Consider the following 16,812-nt stretch of genomic DNA (forward strand, 5'->3'; position numbering starts at 1 on the left):
TCAATTTGTTTTCCTTAATACCTGTCTTCAAATGATATAAACCAGTCATTTTCCATATTGCCAGGCACTTTAGGTTTCTTTGACATTCATTTGTCTGTGATCTGTCCTGTACTTCATTTTTTAAAAGATTTTATTTATTTATTCATGAGAGACACACACAGAGAGAGGCAGAGACACAGGCAGAGGGAGAAGCAGGCTCCATGCAGGAAGCCCGATGCAAGACTCGATCCTGGGACCCCAGGATCACACCCTGAGCTGAAGGCAGGCACTTAACCACTGAGCCACCAGTCATCCCTTCCCTGTGCTTCAGATGCCAGTCTGCACATCTTGCCATTACTCTTACACCAACATTCCTTTAAGGACATGCTGAGAAATTGAATTTTGCATTGCCCATCAGCAGGTTGTAATTCTCCTTGTCTTAGTTTTTCACAAATGGTATTAAAACATCAACTCATAAACCAATGGTTGACTATACATGTAAATCAGACCCATCTTTCTATCTCTAATGTTCATAATCTAAATTATCCCTAGGTCTACCCAGAACAAACATCACATACATAATATTTATTTCGCACAAACATATACAAATATATACATGCTTTTTCTTTCATATACATGCTTCCAATCATCTTACTTGCCAATAAACATCTCTTTCTGTCTGTCTCTCTCTGTAATGTGCTATCATATTCATATTTACATAATTCATGTATTGTACCTGAAATACACAAGCATTCACAAGAACATGTATGTGCATGTATACATGATGTACATTTCATTACCTCAATAAATATGTAAAATCACTATTACTCTCACACTATTACTCACTTCACAATTGCCTGCACCAGTTTTCAAAGACCTAAGTTTGCTCAAGCAAATTAATGACTCCTCTCAGAATGACTACCTCTCACTACCACATGCTCTTTATCAACTTTTGGGACTCATCTTATGCAATACTTTCTCTGTGAGCTTTCCCTCACCTCTCTACTCTTTTTCTCCATTGTATATTGGGCTCATTTTCAGTGGCTGTCAATGTTATTAAATCCTTTCTCAATCATAACACATATCACTGAATATGATAATTGCCTCTTTAGTAATCTTTTTCTATACTGAAATGAATGTTTTTCTCTAAACTTGTTTCCATAGTATCTAGAATTTCCATGTTAGTTTAATAAATATCTATCGAATAAATTAAGTCTTATTTCAAAAGCTGTCTTTGATGAAGCAACAATATCATAAAAGAATGCATAGATGTATACATTCAGCCCATGACTAAAAATTAAATAAAGGAAGGGACGTTGAAAGGAGGAAAAGAAAGAAGGTAGAGAAAAGGGGCAGGAAGTGGATAATGAATAAGAATGGAAGGGTAGGAGAAAAGGAGGGAGGAAGGAAAAAAGCATTTCGTTTGCCTGGCCAGGATTCTTCTTCATTGAGGATCCTTTCATGGTCAAATCTCTTTGACTCTAGTTCTGAAGATTATTTAGGACATGTTCTTTCACCTCAGTGGATGGACATCCAATATGGCTTCACTGACAAGGCTGGTACCACCATGCTCTTCCTCCTGGGCTCTCCATAAAATTAGCCTGCTATTTTTACCTGGTGTTTCAGGGTTTCTGGAGGTAAAAAGCAGAAGTTGCAAGACCAGGTATGTTCTATACCCAAGCCTTACACAACATCGTTTTTGTAGTATTTTATTGCTTGAAACAGTCAAAGGATTTGACCAAGTCAAGGGGTTGGAAAGTAGACTTACTCCTCATGATTATATTGCAGAGGAACAAGGAGTTTAGAAAATACTATTATAGCCATCTTTGACAGGTCCAATATGGTACAGTTTCCTCTCTAGTTACAATAGTTCACATTCCTTTCATTTGCAACATATACTTAACACCTCCTCCAAACTTCTAGGTCTCATCTTATTTTGATATCTATCCAGAATTTCATCATGTAAATCATATCCAGTTATAGGGGAGGCTTCATAGACCTGGTTCCTTAGATATAGTTGAGTATGGTTCCTCCTTCTCTGAACACCTATTAACTAAAGAGATAAGTCTTCTGCCTCCTACACTGCCAGTGTATAATGTTAATACAGTAATAGGATAACTGCAAAACCATTCCCATTCCAAAAGAGGAAGAAATATGGAGCATGGTAGTTGCTGGTCCATGGCACACTGAAATCTTTTTCTGCTTTATTTTTTTTTTTGTAGATTATTTATTTATTTATTCATGAGAGACAAAGGGACAGAGAGAGGCAGAGACACAGGCAGATGGAGAAGCAGTCTCCATGCAGGGACCCCGACATGGGACTTGATCCCATGTCTACAGGATCACACCCTGGGTTGAAGGCAGCACCAAACTGCTGAGCCATCTGGCCTGCCAGACATACTGAAATCTAAGTACATGTTCCCAGCTTCTTGATTAAGGCATTTTCCTGCTCCATGTGGATAATTTCATTTCTTTGTGGTTCTTGGATTTACTTTCAGAAACCTAAGGTCTGTACTCTGCATAATCATTCATTTTCTAAAAGAAGTGGGCCAAGTTTTCATTTATCTTTCTAAGCCTATAGGTTGGGAACTCCAATGGTACTTTTCATTTTGAGCTGTCTTTGTTCTTTTCAGTCGAACCAGGCAGTTCTTCTGACTAATAAAGGATTTTAAAACTGCACACTGTTATTGAGAAGCTAGCTCTTACTTTAGGAGTATATAATGTATAGAGAAAACATGAATGAGAAAAAATTTTGTGTTCAAGATCATAAATATCCAAAGCTTTTATGGTTTTTATAAGTACTATTTGAAAGTTAGACCCTTATTTAACTCCTTTTTCTCTATACATATTTTACTACAGGTGGCACTTTCAACATTAGCTGGAAGTTCCTTCATGAAACCCATCAATTCATTATGTATTTTTTTTTATTTTCTACCTTAACAAAAGTGACAGTGAGCACTATGTTGTCTGCCTAGGAAACTAAGGATGCCCCCTCCCTCCTAGTAGAAAAGGCTATATTAACCAAACTCAATTTCTCACTGAATCAGATAAAGGGGAAAGTCTCCATGTATTGGAAAGCTGGTGTTTCCAGTTGCTTTTCTAAACAGTTGATACTTCAACTAGAATCCTTGTCATGAATATGAGACTGCCTGGTACTTGATGCCAATGTATTAATTCTCCCACAAGTCTATTTCATGGGGATTCTTTCTCTGGACTATAGTCCATGCAGCATCCAGCAGTGTTCCATTCCCTGCCTACCTCTCTGAGATCATGAGGGGACTTAGAATGTCTTCTGTGCTTTATTTATTTTTCTGCATGCTTATCCAAGAAAACTTTTTTTTTTGCTACATTTAAAAAGACTACACACATACTCTAACCTGTCCCATAAATCGCCTATAAATAGTCTCTGTTCATCCAGTTGATTCCCATGACTCTTTGTCTGAGACCTGGGAGCATGCTCTGTCCATGAGTGCTACATGTGAGAAATGTCAGAAGGTGATATTTCAGGAGTTACCATCTAATAAGAGATGGAGATTGCTAGATAAATACACTGTTTCTAGCCCTTCAATGGGACAGTTTTGAGGTGTGATCCTTACCTTTTTCTAAGCATCTCCAACAGGAAAGAGCTCTGTTAGTCCATAGCAGTAACTGTTTAGTCATGCACACATTATTGGCTTTCTTCCCTTCACTATGTTTCTTGCTCAGTCCCTTACAAAATTTTTCTTGAATCAATTCCCAAATATACCACATACACTAAAATTATTGCTTTGGTTTGCTTTTGGGGGAACCCCTGATAGGACCTCTTATGTCATATTCACCTGTTTAAAGATTGAGATGACCATAAGGTAAACTTTAATCTTCTCTTCGTACTGTAAGTAATATTATAAGTCATTAGCTTGAACATCAAGAGGAGGGGGTTAAAACACTGTGGTAAATAGAGAAACAGACTGAGTTAAGATTATTGGTGTCCACGTGGTAATAATGATGGTCTATATGCTCTCAAGACAAAAAGACACTGAACAAAAAGGTATAATATGAAGAGGGAACTAAAGGAGATTTGGCTAAACATTTAAAAAAAATTTTTATTGGAGTTCAATTTGCCAACATATAGCATAACAGCCAGTGCTCATCCCACCAAGTGCCCCCCTCAGTGCCCATCACCCAGTCACCCCAATCCCCCACCCACTTCCCCTTCCGCTACCCCTTGTTCATTTCCCAGAGTTAGGTGTCTCTCATGTTTTGTCACCCTCATTCATTTTCTCTCCTTTCCCTTTATTCCCTTTCACTAATTTTTATATTCCCCAAATGAATGAGACCATAAAATATTTGTCCTTTTCTGATCAACTTATTTCACTCAGCATAATACCCTCTAGGTCCCTCCACATAGAAGCAAATAGTGGGTATTTGTCATTTCTAATGGCTGAGTAATATTCCATTGTATATATATACCACATCTTCTCTCAGTGTCCATCGAAAGGTGAATAAATTTGGCTAAACTTAAAGCCTATGGATTTTCTATGCTAGCTTGTCAGACCTTTTGAAAGGTAAGGATAAAAATGGGATGCAAGAAGCTGTCCCTTATTAGAGAACTTGCTCAAATTGATGGGTTATGCTTCAAAACTTTCCAAAGTATCTCCTAATGACCTTTTTTGGGAAAAAAAAAGTTCATAATGAGTTGCCACACTATACAGAAAATGAACTCCTTCCAAGGCCATCACTAGCAATGCTAGCTAATCAGTGGTAACTCTGAGAGTGGAATTATTTATTTACCCAATAAAATGACTACATTTTTGCAAATAAATAAAACCATGTATCAGATATTGATATGTTGATATAGTATTCCCTACTTCAGAATGATTTGTATATTTTGATCACTGATGAAGGCACAGATGAGCCTGCTTTTTCCTGAATCCATTGCTTAAGGAGATTAGATTCACACACACACCTGCATATGCTTCTCCACATCTACGTGAGTTCTAATGGTAGTGTTTTAAAAACTTGAAATCTTGGTTAATAACATTTCATCATTTTAAGTAAAATGCATTATTCAAAACTCACATTTTCCATAACTTCTTATACAAGGTCTTCCCTGATATTTTTTCTAAAATCTAAAGTAGTTGCTTTTCACATGTGAAAACAAATCTTTTTCTATTTTCTTACCGTGGCTTAAATAACATTAAATTATATTTACTCAGTATTTTTATATCATCACTATATTGTGAGCTTTTTTTTGTGAGCTTTTTGACGTCATGGAATATGTCTTTGTCACTGTTACACATCAAAGGATAAACTACCTCTTTGTATTACAGAAAGATATAAGAGATCTGTAAACAAGGAAGGATAAAAAAAACAAGAAAGAATGATGAAAGGAAGTAAGACAATAAGAAAATATAAAAGAGAGAAATGGGAGAGATGATAGGAATTTATGAGATATGTTTATACTTTTCATTCAAGTTTTTCTCACATTTTGAGTTCTTTGGAGAATATAAATTCTTTAGAAGAGATCCTTATTAGGTAAAAGTTTCACCAGCATAGACATAGTACAAGGAGTTTGCATCTTAAACGGGTAAATACACATTTTTCCTGTGTCATAGAACTTTTGGATCACTACTCGATGTCAGACCTCAGAATACACATCTGAGCAACCCGCCTGCGGATCTCCTTGGTCTTCACACCATAGATAATGGGATTAAGGGCAGGTGGCACAAGCAGATAGATGGTAGACAAGAGAATATGAACATAGGGTGATACATGTCCAAAACGGTGGCTGAAGAAGGAAAAAAAGGCAAGGATATAAAACTCCAGGAAGACAGCAATATGGGCAGTACAAGTATTGAATGCTTTGAGTCTTGCCTCTTTCTGGGGAAGACGAAAAACAGCCTGAAAAATCAAAATGTAGGAGATGAAGACAAAGATCATATCAAAACCTAGAATTGCAAAGGCTACAAAGAGCCCATATGATTTGTTAATATGGACATCTTCTGCAGCCAGCTTGACCACAGCCATGTGTTCACAGTAGGAATGAACAATAACCACAGAATGGAAAAGTTGCAAGCGTTTAAGTAGAATGGGTAAAATTCCAACTAGCACCGTTGCCCGGATGGCCACCATCAATATCATTTGAACTAGAAAGAGAGGTGTAAGAATGGATGTGTGTCTCAAGGGATCACAGATGGCAACATAGCGGTCAAAGGCCATGGCCAACAGGATACCAGATTCCATGCCCTGCAAGGCATGGATGAAGAAGAGCTGGGTGAGGCAAGCATCAAAAGCCATGGAGTAAGAGCCAAACCAGAAGATGGCCAACATCTTGGGAGCAATGGCTACACAGAGGCCTAGGTCAGTGGCTGCCAAAACTGCCAGGAAGATGTACATGGGTTGGTGAAGACGACGTTCTGTAGGGATGATGATTAACAAGAAGATGTTCCCCAGCAGAGCCACCAGGCACACTCCAAGGAAAGGAAATCCAATCCAAAACTGCACATGCTCTAGTCCAGGGATCCCAATCAGGGTCACTGTCTTTGGGTTCAAATATGACATGTTTATAGATCCCATCAGGTCAATAAATCCTTTCCTCACCACTGATTCTGATACCAATTCAGAGAAAAATTATAGATGAAAGGGAACAAGGAAATTTTCATCACTTCTTCTATAACATGAAAAACATGGATGAAAATGTGGCCACATGACTTTGAATCTTTGGTAATCAACTTAAGTCAGTATTAAATAGGATTCTTGAATATCTTTTCCCAGAGCCAATGTGAGTAAGTGTGCATGAGAAAATTGTAGAAATGGAATTTATGATTCTAAAAGCATTGATCTTGCTACATTCTGAAGTGTCCTCAGATGGTGCTACAGATGACAGCATCAACGTTTTTGTCTATATCCATCTCCAAATTCCAGGAACATTTCAGATTAGGTGAAATCCTTTGGGGCACTCGAAGTCATATAATCCATTCTCAATCCTGTAGCCCTGTCCATTTTGTTAAAGCTCAGAATCTCCAGAAAGTGGCAGCCCTTCCCAGTCTTCTCATTTTCTCTGGTTTAGGGAGTAAAACACCTCCCTACAAATCTTAGAAAGTTATTCTCAGATGGGGGAGTGAAGGGATTTGTTCTCTCAGCAAATGTTGATTGAGTTGATTATGTACAGACCAATTATCCAGTTCTTGGAACTGAAGTGGAGGAGCTGTTCTTTTATCAGTAGAGGCAGCATGCTCTCTTTGGCAGCACATATATATATATATATATCAGTAGAGGCAGAGCATATTTGACTTCCTGGGATAATTCTGGATAGTAAGATTTCAAAGTGGATATGTAAGCAGGATGAGATAGATGGTGATGTAAGTACTCACAGATCTTAGAGGAGACAGAAAGTTGAGAAGACTGAAAGGAAGTCAATTGAATAAAGAAGTACCATAAATTAGAATAGGATGGTAACATACAAATACAGATGTATTGGAAAACCAGTGTAGCTTAAATGTTTCGATGTTTTAATGTTTTAAATGTTTTGATGACATTAATGTGTTTCAGATGCAAAAAGTCAATGAGCCACTATACTGTCCATAATGGAGCTTGACCTAAACCTAGGTGCTTTCATTCATTACACTGGTGTCAGTTGACCAATAAAATAATTTTCTACTTTTGATTATAGTATCCCACCTCACTCTCACCCCAAACTTCTGAAATTTTATAATTTACCTGCTCTCTCTCTTTATAAATTTATTCAGTAAACTCTGAGATAACTTTACATACCTTTTTTTTTTACATTTTTATTAACCATTCGAGTTGAAAGTCATCACAAAGTTTCATTTTGTTTTCCTTATGATTTTGTTATAGCCAAATTGTCAAATAGGGAATATCACTCTGACTAGGATTTTATGTATTTTTCTTTGAAGGGAAGCTTGAAGGATTACTGCTGTAAAATTATAGAAAAAAATAGGCTGGTTCATAGTCAGTAGGAATATGTATATGGATATAAGTAGGAAGTCCCTAATGCAGTAAAATCTAGAATACTAGTTGATTGAGAGTAGGAGATAGTTATATGATCTGTAGCTACATATATTAATGGACTATGACCAAGGGAATAAAGAGCTATATATTAAAATAATTAGAAATTTTATGAAAAGAAATTCCCTATAATGCCTAAATAAATAAGATTAGGTGAGCAAGTGGATTCCTAGAAATGATTGCTGATAAACATGAATATATCTTATTAAGGTGTCATGGGAAGATAAAGGCAGACTCTAAAGGAACTGTAAAAGATAACATATCCTAGATATATTTATAAGTGTCTGACAATGTAAGGATAAATGTATATATGCATTTGTATATCATATATATTTTATATAAATATATGATGTCCAAATATATAATATATATATAGTAAAAATAAAATTTGAGGCATATGGGTGGCTCAGTGGTTGAGTGTCTGCCTTTGGTTCAGGTCATGATCTCAGAGTCCTGGGATGGAATCCCACCTCAGGCTCCCCGCAGGGATCCTGCTTCTCCCTCTGCCTATGTCTCTGCCTCTCTCTCTGTGTGTCTCATGAATAAATAAATAAAATCTTTAAATAAAATAAAGTAAAATTTATATAGTACAATATATATTATATATAGTGCTTTATATATATTACTATATATAGGTAAATTTTTGCGTATAAGGATGCTTTGGCATTTTATAAAACCCTTCTAGCCAGGGAATACCCACCCCTCTCAGGGTGGGCCAGTTAATTCTGAAAGATAACAAAGGGCCCAGTCAAGAGCGTGCCTCTGAGAGACAAACTAACCAGTCCTCACCTCTTTTCTCTGGCCCTTTTATACCTGAAAGCAACATTCCTATGCCTTAATCATCATGGGGCCAAATACCAGGAAACTAGACCTATACTTCTACCTGAAGATCCACCAGAATTTTTCAAAGTAGCCAATTCTAAACTGTTCATACCTCCTTGACTTCCTTTCCTATGGAAATCCCAATAAAGGCCACAGCGTAAGCACCCAAAGGCTCTGCCCCACCCTCCCCACCTTCTGTTCTCCTCTGCCTCCTGATCACCCTGGTGATTTTCTGTGTGGCCATGTAAGGTATCTGTGTCTCCTGTCTGTAGGACCTATTGATATGATTACCTCTGTTTTCCTTAGCTCTCTTCTGCTTCTTTTTGTCACTGCTTCAGACTGATAATCTCACAAAAAGATTTTTTTAAAAACTATGTAAAATCATTGGATAGGAATTTAGAAATCTGACATATCATCTATTGCTGGCTCAAGGACTAACCTTACATGGAATCTCACCCCAGTTCCTTAAGTTTACTCGACTATAAATGGGAGTAATAATAGCAGTTAACTCATTGAATTATTGGGAGGACTGTGTTACTTTATATGTGAAAAACTCAACACCAAGTATGGAAGAAAGTAGTCACTCAGTGTTTGGTAGTTAGTGCCTTTCAGAACCTGTAGAGAACTTCTTTAAAGTCAGACACATCACTGTCTTCTTGAAAAAGACAAAACAAAATGTAAAACAAAAATAGAGAAATGAGAAAATTTCCTGAAGAAAGAATTGATTAAAAATTCATGAGATGTTGAATTTTCTGGAGTGGAATGACCTTCCCCAATTGGATCCACAAGACTGGACATTTATGGAAGCAGATGAGATGACCACTGTTACAAAAGAAAAATAACTTTGCAATCACGTGCAGACTTCGGTGGAGCCATACATCTCACTGATTTAAATTGATTTGCCCACTTCACCTGAGAAATAATCACAGCCTGCTTTAAAGTCTTATTAGGTCATTGAAAAACACATGAGTAGGAAAGCCAGTCTCTAATAGCTTCTAAGACCAGAGACGTATATCTTATGCAAGATATGCATATGCGTATGTTTTTCTATAATAATCAGATCAGAAAATGTTCATTCCTGGTCACTGAGTAAAATAGGAGTGACAAAGGAAAGATACCTTATATGGAGGCAGGGTAAAGTATAAGAGAGAAGAGACAAAACTATAAGATTTTGATGCCCCAAATAAAGAGAAAACTATATTTCAGGGAATGGGATATGAGCTGTAATTACAGGGGCAACAAGCCCAAATAGCAAAACTAGTAAAGGCAATAAATAGGATGATCCTATCTTTGATCTTCTCTCCCACATCTTATACGTTCTCTGGCTCCAACTGCACATACACACACACACACACACACACACACACACACACACACACAGAACTGTCTTCTTTTTGACAAACCAAGCAATGTTAGGACTACTTTGTAGACAGCATTTGAGTAGGAGCCTGAAAGCCTTATTTTTCTTGCCCTGCATCAAATTAACTGGGATGTCAGTTCATAATTTCACTCACATGTGATTAAAAAGATGCTATTATCCTTGCATCTCTTCCACCTCTAAATGACTGGATCTAGTCCATCCCTCATATTATTGATAAATATACTTGGGTCAGAAAAAATAATGTGACATGCCAAAGGGAAAGCATGTTACTGAGAGATGCAAGATGTAATTCACTATCCTTTCCTTATGTCTTAAAATTTGTTGCAATTAGAAACACAGAGCCATACCCAGGTCCCAATTCATGGAGGAGTAACTCACTCTGAGAAACAGATAGCTGATAGAATGTGAGATCAATGGATGGAACAGTTTTTGTTTTTCCTGCCAGACTTTGGGTTTGGAACGGTGGTGCTAATAGCTAAGTGTCTTTTATCATATGTCTTTAGCTGTTGCTTTTCTCGGCCTTTGAATCTGAGGGATCCCAGGGCAATTTTCAGACCTGGCCCTGGAGAGCTCATCACATGTCTGAAACTCAGCTCTGTTTTGGAGAAGAAATGTATCCCTTGCCTGAGGCACAAAGGCAGAAAGCACTGTTGCTGCACACAAAGTTATTTTCAAGGAATGAAAACAGGAAATCTCAAATTACAGGTCACTTTCAGATCATAATAAATCTGAGATCAGGAATGTGAGGGGAAAAAAAAAACATCTAAGAAATGGGAGGCACTTGGGTGGCTCAGTTGATTGCCTTTGGCAGAGGTCCTGAACTTGGGGTCCTGGGGTCCAGCCCTACGTGGGGCTTTGCACTCAGTGGAGAGTCTGCTTCCCTCTCAGCCCCTACCCCATATTCTCTCAAATAAATAAGTAAAATCTTTTTTTAAAAAAAATCTAAGAAATGGAAAATTTGTAAATTGAAGACAGAGACAGCAATTTAGTTCACTTTCTGGCCTTATGGCCAGACTTGTGGCTTAAGGGAACAGAAAAGGTGTTTATCTTTATAAATACAATGTTACTACAGCTGAAAACTTAGTTTCCTCTTCTTTACTCTGTCAACCTTGGACATAAAATAGCCAGTTATCTCACTAGCAAAGTAAATTTATTCAGGAATAGCAGAGGACCTTTAATTCAGGACAAGCAAACTATGGTAAATCATTGACAAGTTTGAAGAGACAAAGGGAAGGTTAGCTATTATTAATTTTTTAGGAGAAAATTGGAGAGGGTTGTTTTGTTTTTTTTTTTTTTTTTTTTTTTTTTTTTTTGAAAGTGAGCAACGATTTTATTTTTTATTTTTTTATTTTTTTTTTAATTTTTATTTATTTATGATAGTCACAGAGAGAGAGAGAGAGGCAGAGATACAGGCAGAGGGAGAAGCAGGCTCCATGCACCGGGAGCCTGATGTGGGATTCGATCCCGGGTCTCCAGGATCGCGCCCTGGGCCAAAGGCAGGCGCCAAACCGCTGCGCCACCCAGGGATCCCGAGAGGGTTGTTTTGAACAAAAGTTGTTGGAGAAGAACAAGAGTTCGAGGTTGTGATGGTCTCTCATTGGCTGAGAATGGAGTGTGTTGTTGCCACGTCAGGGAAAGATCTTCCTTCTTTCTCTTAAAAGTGGGAAATAAAATTCCTATGTGAAGTGTCCTCCCTTGTTAAGATTTGTCTTCCTTCCATGCAGCCTGCATGTTTGATAATGTGGTGTTTATTATACCTAAGGTCATGTAACACTATATTGTGTAAATGAAATTTGCCAAGAAGGTAGAATTTCAATGTCTTCAACAACAACAACAAGAAAGTGTATATCTGAGATGATAGATGTGTATTAATTTGATGGGCAAAATCCTTTCACAACATATACATATATCAAATCATCATGTTGTACATCACATTGTACTTACAATTTCATTTGCAAATTATGACTCAACCAATCTGGGAAAATGTAAAAAAAGAAAATTGTTCTAGAAGATGTTCGACTGGGTATGAGCCAACTCCCTAACTATAACCACCAGGTTGATGTCTCAGTTGTTGGGTATATGATCAGACTTCTGGGATTGTGTAAGTAATCTATGGCACTATATCTCAGAAAAAAATATACTCAATATTTAGTAGAAGTAAAATAGATGGGTAAAATATTTCCATATCTTTTATGTCCTTATTTTCCCCTACCAGACCTGTGGTCAATCAGTTTTTCCACAAATTTGACTTTTAAGTTTATTGCATTTGTTTTCCTTCTTACTCACCTTTTAAATTCTGTTCTGCAACTATCATCTTAATTTTGTCCCCATGATATCTTCTTCTTCCTTAATTTTCATTTTCTCTTTATGAATTACTTCATGGTCAGTTCCCCATCAACTGCATCTTCTTCTGTATCTTCAAGTAATTCTTCTCTATTTGTTCCTTCCTTAAACAGGCAAGTCTATCCAACTCTTATAGAAGAAAATAACCTCTTTGGAAACTAAAAGGTCTCCAGAGAATAAAAGTTTTCATTTCCCAATTGCTCTTGTTTTCATCACAGCATTATATTGTCTTCTTTCTAGTAAATATTCTACCTCACTTTGTTAAAGGCATCCATGTTTATATTAGCAACCTGAGCAAGTACTTCCTTGTCTCCACAGAAGTTAACATGCTCATATTTTTTTTTACGTGGATAACACCTAAATTTGAAATTATTTATTATGTTTATTTTATGCCCACATTGTCAAATGCTTCACTTTTTAATTCTCTCACCATTCCTTCATTTGTGGATTAATTTTCAAAATGTATGTTAGGTTCTCCTAGTGCTGAGGGTTAAAACTGTAGGAACAACTCTTCTGAATCTCTCTCTTTTTGAATCATATGTGGGTGTACACACATGTGTAAATAAGAATATACACAGGGATTAGAGCACATGTAAGTTGCAATAGTGTGTTCCAGTATAGGGTAAGTAAGGGCCTCATGGGTATTGGCTATGGTGTTGCAGTCAAGGAAAAGAAAATCCAAAGACACTGAAGTTGAACATACTAAGTGTAGGTAACTGGAAAGGAGTAAGCAAGAATAAGCTTATAAAAGACAATTTCTTTTTTTTTCTTTAGATTTTATTTATTTACTCATGAGAGATACAGAAAGAAAGGCAGAGACACAGGCAGAGAGAGAAGCAGGCTCCATGCAGGGAGCCTAATGTAGGACTTGATCCCAGGCCCCCTGGATCACAACCTGAGTCAAAGGTAAATGCTCAACCACTGAGCCACCCAACTGTCCCTGAGAGATAATTTCTGAAAGATCATAGTGGTACAGAGAATATATACCCTTGTAGCAATTGTAACACTCAGGTTCGAGAGAGAGGGAGGGATGGAGGGACGGAGGGAAGGAGGGAGGGATAGAAATTTAGGTTGGTTTTCTAGTAGAGGAGTATTAATGTTCTGAACTGTATTTAAGTAAGATGTTTGGCTACTCCTTTGGTAATTAGCCTAAATGGAAAATGGTTGAGGCAGGGAACAATGTATAATCTGTATCAATTAACACAGACTAAATAATGTAATAATAGAAATTCCCTAAACCTCAGGAACTCATAATAACAAAAGTATATTCTTGCTTATGTGTCAGTTTTGCCACTTTAACCTGACGTTTCAGCTAAAAGTGGAGCCCCTTTGTGAACCACTGCTATTGTTCTGTCACTGAGAAAAAGACACTATGAAAGTAAATAATGAATTTTAAATCATTAGTTCACAAGTGACAAGTCTATTTACATCTCTTTGACAAAAGAAAGTCACATGATGTGATTAATATGGAATAATAATGCTCACAATAGTCCTCACAGAGAGAGGACAAATATGGATGACATTATTTGGAAAGTTTAGTAAACGTTAGGAACTGATAATACAACGTTCTACATTGTGACTGCAAATGTCCAGAGAAAACGGATAGATTGTAGTAGGTAGTATATGAGGTGACAAGAAGAACTTGCTCTGGATATTTTAATAAAAGCCTAACACACTAAGAGATTTAACCAGAAGCAAAAATTCCTATCAATATGTGCAGAAAAAGAGGTTTAAAAGTTCTGTACACAACCTTCATTAAAAAAAATAAATATCCAAATAAATAAATAAATAAATATCCAGTAATTAGCAAGGTAGGAGTATCATTCACATCAACCCACAAGTTTAATTTTCATAGTGGATAGCCAATTAGAAATATAGCTGGCCTATAGCCCTTGGCATCTCAGCTCTTAAAAATACTTTCATGTTTGACTTTAGGAGAGCTTAGTATTTATACTGGTCTGTGCTTTCTTACCCTACTTCTGTCAACAATATCAGAGTAAGATGAACTTCTGTTTGCTCATCTTGTCCTATGGTATTGTTTTCTTCTTTAGCAGATGTCAAAGAGAATATATAATTGTCAGTTCTATAGGTGAGGACTGTTGTGGGAACTAACACTGAAGATGAATGGCCGACTGGTCCTATTTGCATATTGTGTTCCCAGTACATGTACCAACAACTTTATTTATTATTTGCCATGCAAGTTGTGCTGGTTAATGAATGATTACCTCTCAGCTCGAACTTCACTTTTTGCCTTCTCTGTGAAAATATACCTTGGCCCTCTGAGTACTTTTACTCTCTGAGCTGGTTGCAATGCTGAACTTTGTCAATGGAGGGCACTGGTAAGGCACTGCAAGAGGAGAGGGTTTTGCTTCCTGGTTCTTAGTGGCTGGTCAGTCCATAGACTCCGTGCATTTTGTATGCCATCTCTAGTCTACAGTGGGCTTCTGCAACTCTTGCAAATTTTCTAGGGCCCAAAGCTGTAATAAATGAAGCAAGCAGCATCCAGTGGCTAGCAGTCCTTCAGAAACCCACGAACAGCTTTTTCTGGCATCTTGGAAGGTGGATTTCTGGCAAGTTCCACTGGAGCAGTATCACAGCCACTTTCCTGTCTTTCAGTAATCCAAGGCTGTTCCTTTTCTAATGAGGCCTGGTTTGCAGACCTGAGCTTTATAGTTTTTTTCTGTAATGCTTAGGTCTATGATTCATCTTAAGTTAATTTTGCTCTGGAATATAGGTAGTCATCAAAGTTCATTTTCTCATACAATTATTTAGTTGTTACAGCTTTCCATTTCAGGAAGACTTTCTAATTCCCATTGCATTGCTTACATATCATCTTAAAAAATCAATTGACCATATATGTATGACTTTATCTCAGTGTTTGATGGGTAACATAAAAACATAATGAATATTAGTCTTATTCTTAATTGAACAAATGAAAACACAGAATATCAAAATGTATGGAATACAAAAAAAAAAGCAATGTTAAAATAAATCCATACTAGAAAATACATATATTCCAAAAGGAAAAGCTTGAAACCAATAATCAAAGCTTCCTTAATGAAGGAGTAAAAAGAACTGCAAATGAAACACCAAAGAAAGTAAAGGAAGGAAATGATAAAGATTGGATTAAAAGTCAAATACATTACAGTTAAAGAACAAGTGTCATCACTGTTAATTTGGATGACTTTTATGTCAACCTAGCTGTGGTTTTGAAAAAAAAAAAGCCTTTAAGATAGAGCATGTGAATTCCCAATGATTAATACACAGAGTCCAAACTCCATCTCTACGAAACGAAAGTATTGTCTACATGACCACAAACATTTGATAGATCACTGGTAGGATATATGACTCAGAAGAAAAATCTGTGCCACACGCTTACGAATTACCTTGTTTTTTACACCATAGACAATAGGGTTGAGTGCAGGTGGCACAAGGAGGTAGATAGTAGACAGAAGAATGTGGGTAGGGGGAGCAACATGTCCAAAACGGTGGCTGAAGAAGGAGAAGAAGGCAAGAATATAAAACTCAAGAAAAACAAAAATATGAGCTGTACATGTGTTAAATGCTTTGAGCCTTGCCTCCTTTTGGCGAAGATGAAAAACTGCCTGGAAAATAAGGATATAGGAAATGAGGATAAAAATCATGTCAAATCCCAGTATGGTAAAACCCACAAAAAGACCACATGCTTTATTGACTTGGGCATCTTCTGCAGCTAGCTTGACTACAGCCATGTGCTCACAGTAAGAGTGAGCAATCACAATGGAATGAAAAACATGCAATCTTTTGATTAGAATGGGTAACAGACCAACCAGCACTGTAGCTCGAATTGCCACTATTACTATCATGCGACACAGAATGGAAGATGTGAGGATGGATGTGTGTCTCAGTGGATCACAGATGGCAACATAACGGTCAAAAGCCATGGCCAACAGAATGCCAGACTCCATGCACTGCAAGGCATGAATGAAGAACAACTGGGCTAGGCAGGTGTCAAAGGCCATGGAGCAAGATCTGAACCAGAAGATGGCCAACATCTTGGGAGCAATGGCTGCACAGAGTCCTATGTCGGTGGCTGCCAGCACTGCCAGGAAGATGTACATGGGCTGATGCAGGCTGTGTTCTGTAGGAATGATGATTAGTAAAATGATATTTCCCAAAAGAGCCACTAGGCACACAGCAAGGAAAGGAAACCCAATCCAAAACTGCACATGTTCTAGTCCAGGAATTCCAATCAAGATTACTGTTTCGGGGTTCAAATATGATGTATTGATAGATGCCAT

The 16,812-nt window shown here is 37.3% G+C and overlaps 2 protein-coding genes across 2 annotated transcripts; both read right to left on the reverse strand.

Moving 5' to 3' along the window:
- Positions 1 to 5,586: 5,586 nt before the first annotated feature.
- On the reverse strand, positions 5,587 to 6,534 carry LOC112912100 (olfactory receptor 52A1-like). Its single transcript, XM_025988837.2, has one exon. It carries the CDS (start codon positions 6,532 to 6,534, stop codon positions 5,587 to 5,589), a length of 948 nt encoding a protein of 315 aa, XP_025844622.2.
- Positions 6,535 to 15,861: 9,327 nt separating this feature from the next.
- LOC112912099 (olfactory receptor 52A1-like) lies at positions 15,862 to 16,812 on the reverse strand. Its single transcript, XM_025988836.2, has one exon. The coding sequence runs from the start codon at positions 16,810 to 16,812 to the stop codon at positions 15,862 to 15,864; it is 951 nt and encodes a 316-aa protein (XP_025844621.1).

This window comes from Vulpes vulpes, chromosome 11 (assembly GCF_048418805.1).
Source record: "Vulpes vulpes isolate BD-2025 chromosome 11, VulVul3, whole genome shotgun sequence".
Lineage (NCBI taxonomy): Eukaryota > Metazoa > Chordata > Mammalia > Carnivora > Canidae > Vulpes > Vulpes vulpes.

Excerpts from the sequence above, each read along its gene's own strand:
- LOC112912100 (XM_025988837.2), bottom strand. The coding sequence starts at position 6,534 with ATGGGATCTATAAACATGTCATATTTGAACCCAAAGACAGTGACCCTG.
- LOC112912099 (XM_025988836.2), bottom strand. The coding sequence starts at position 16,812 with ATGGCATCTATCAATACATCATATTTGAACCCCGAAACAGTAATCTTG.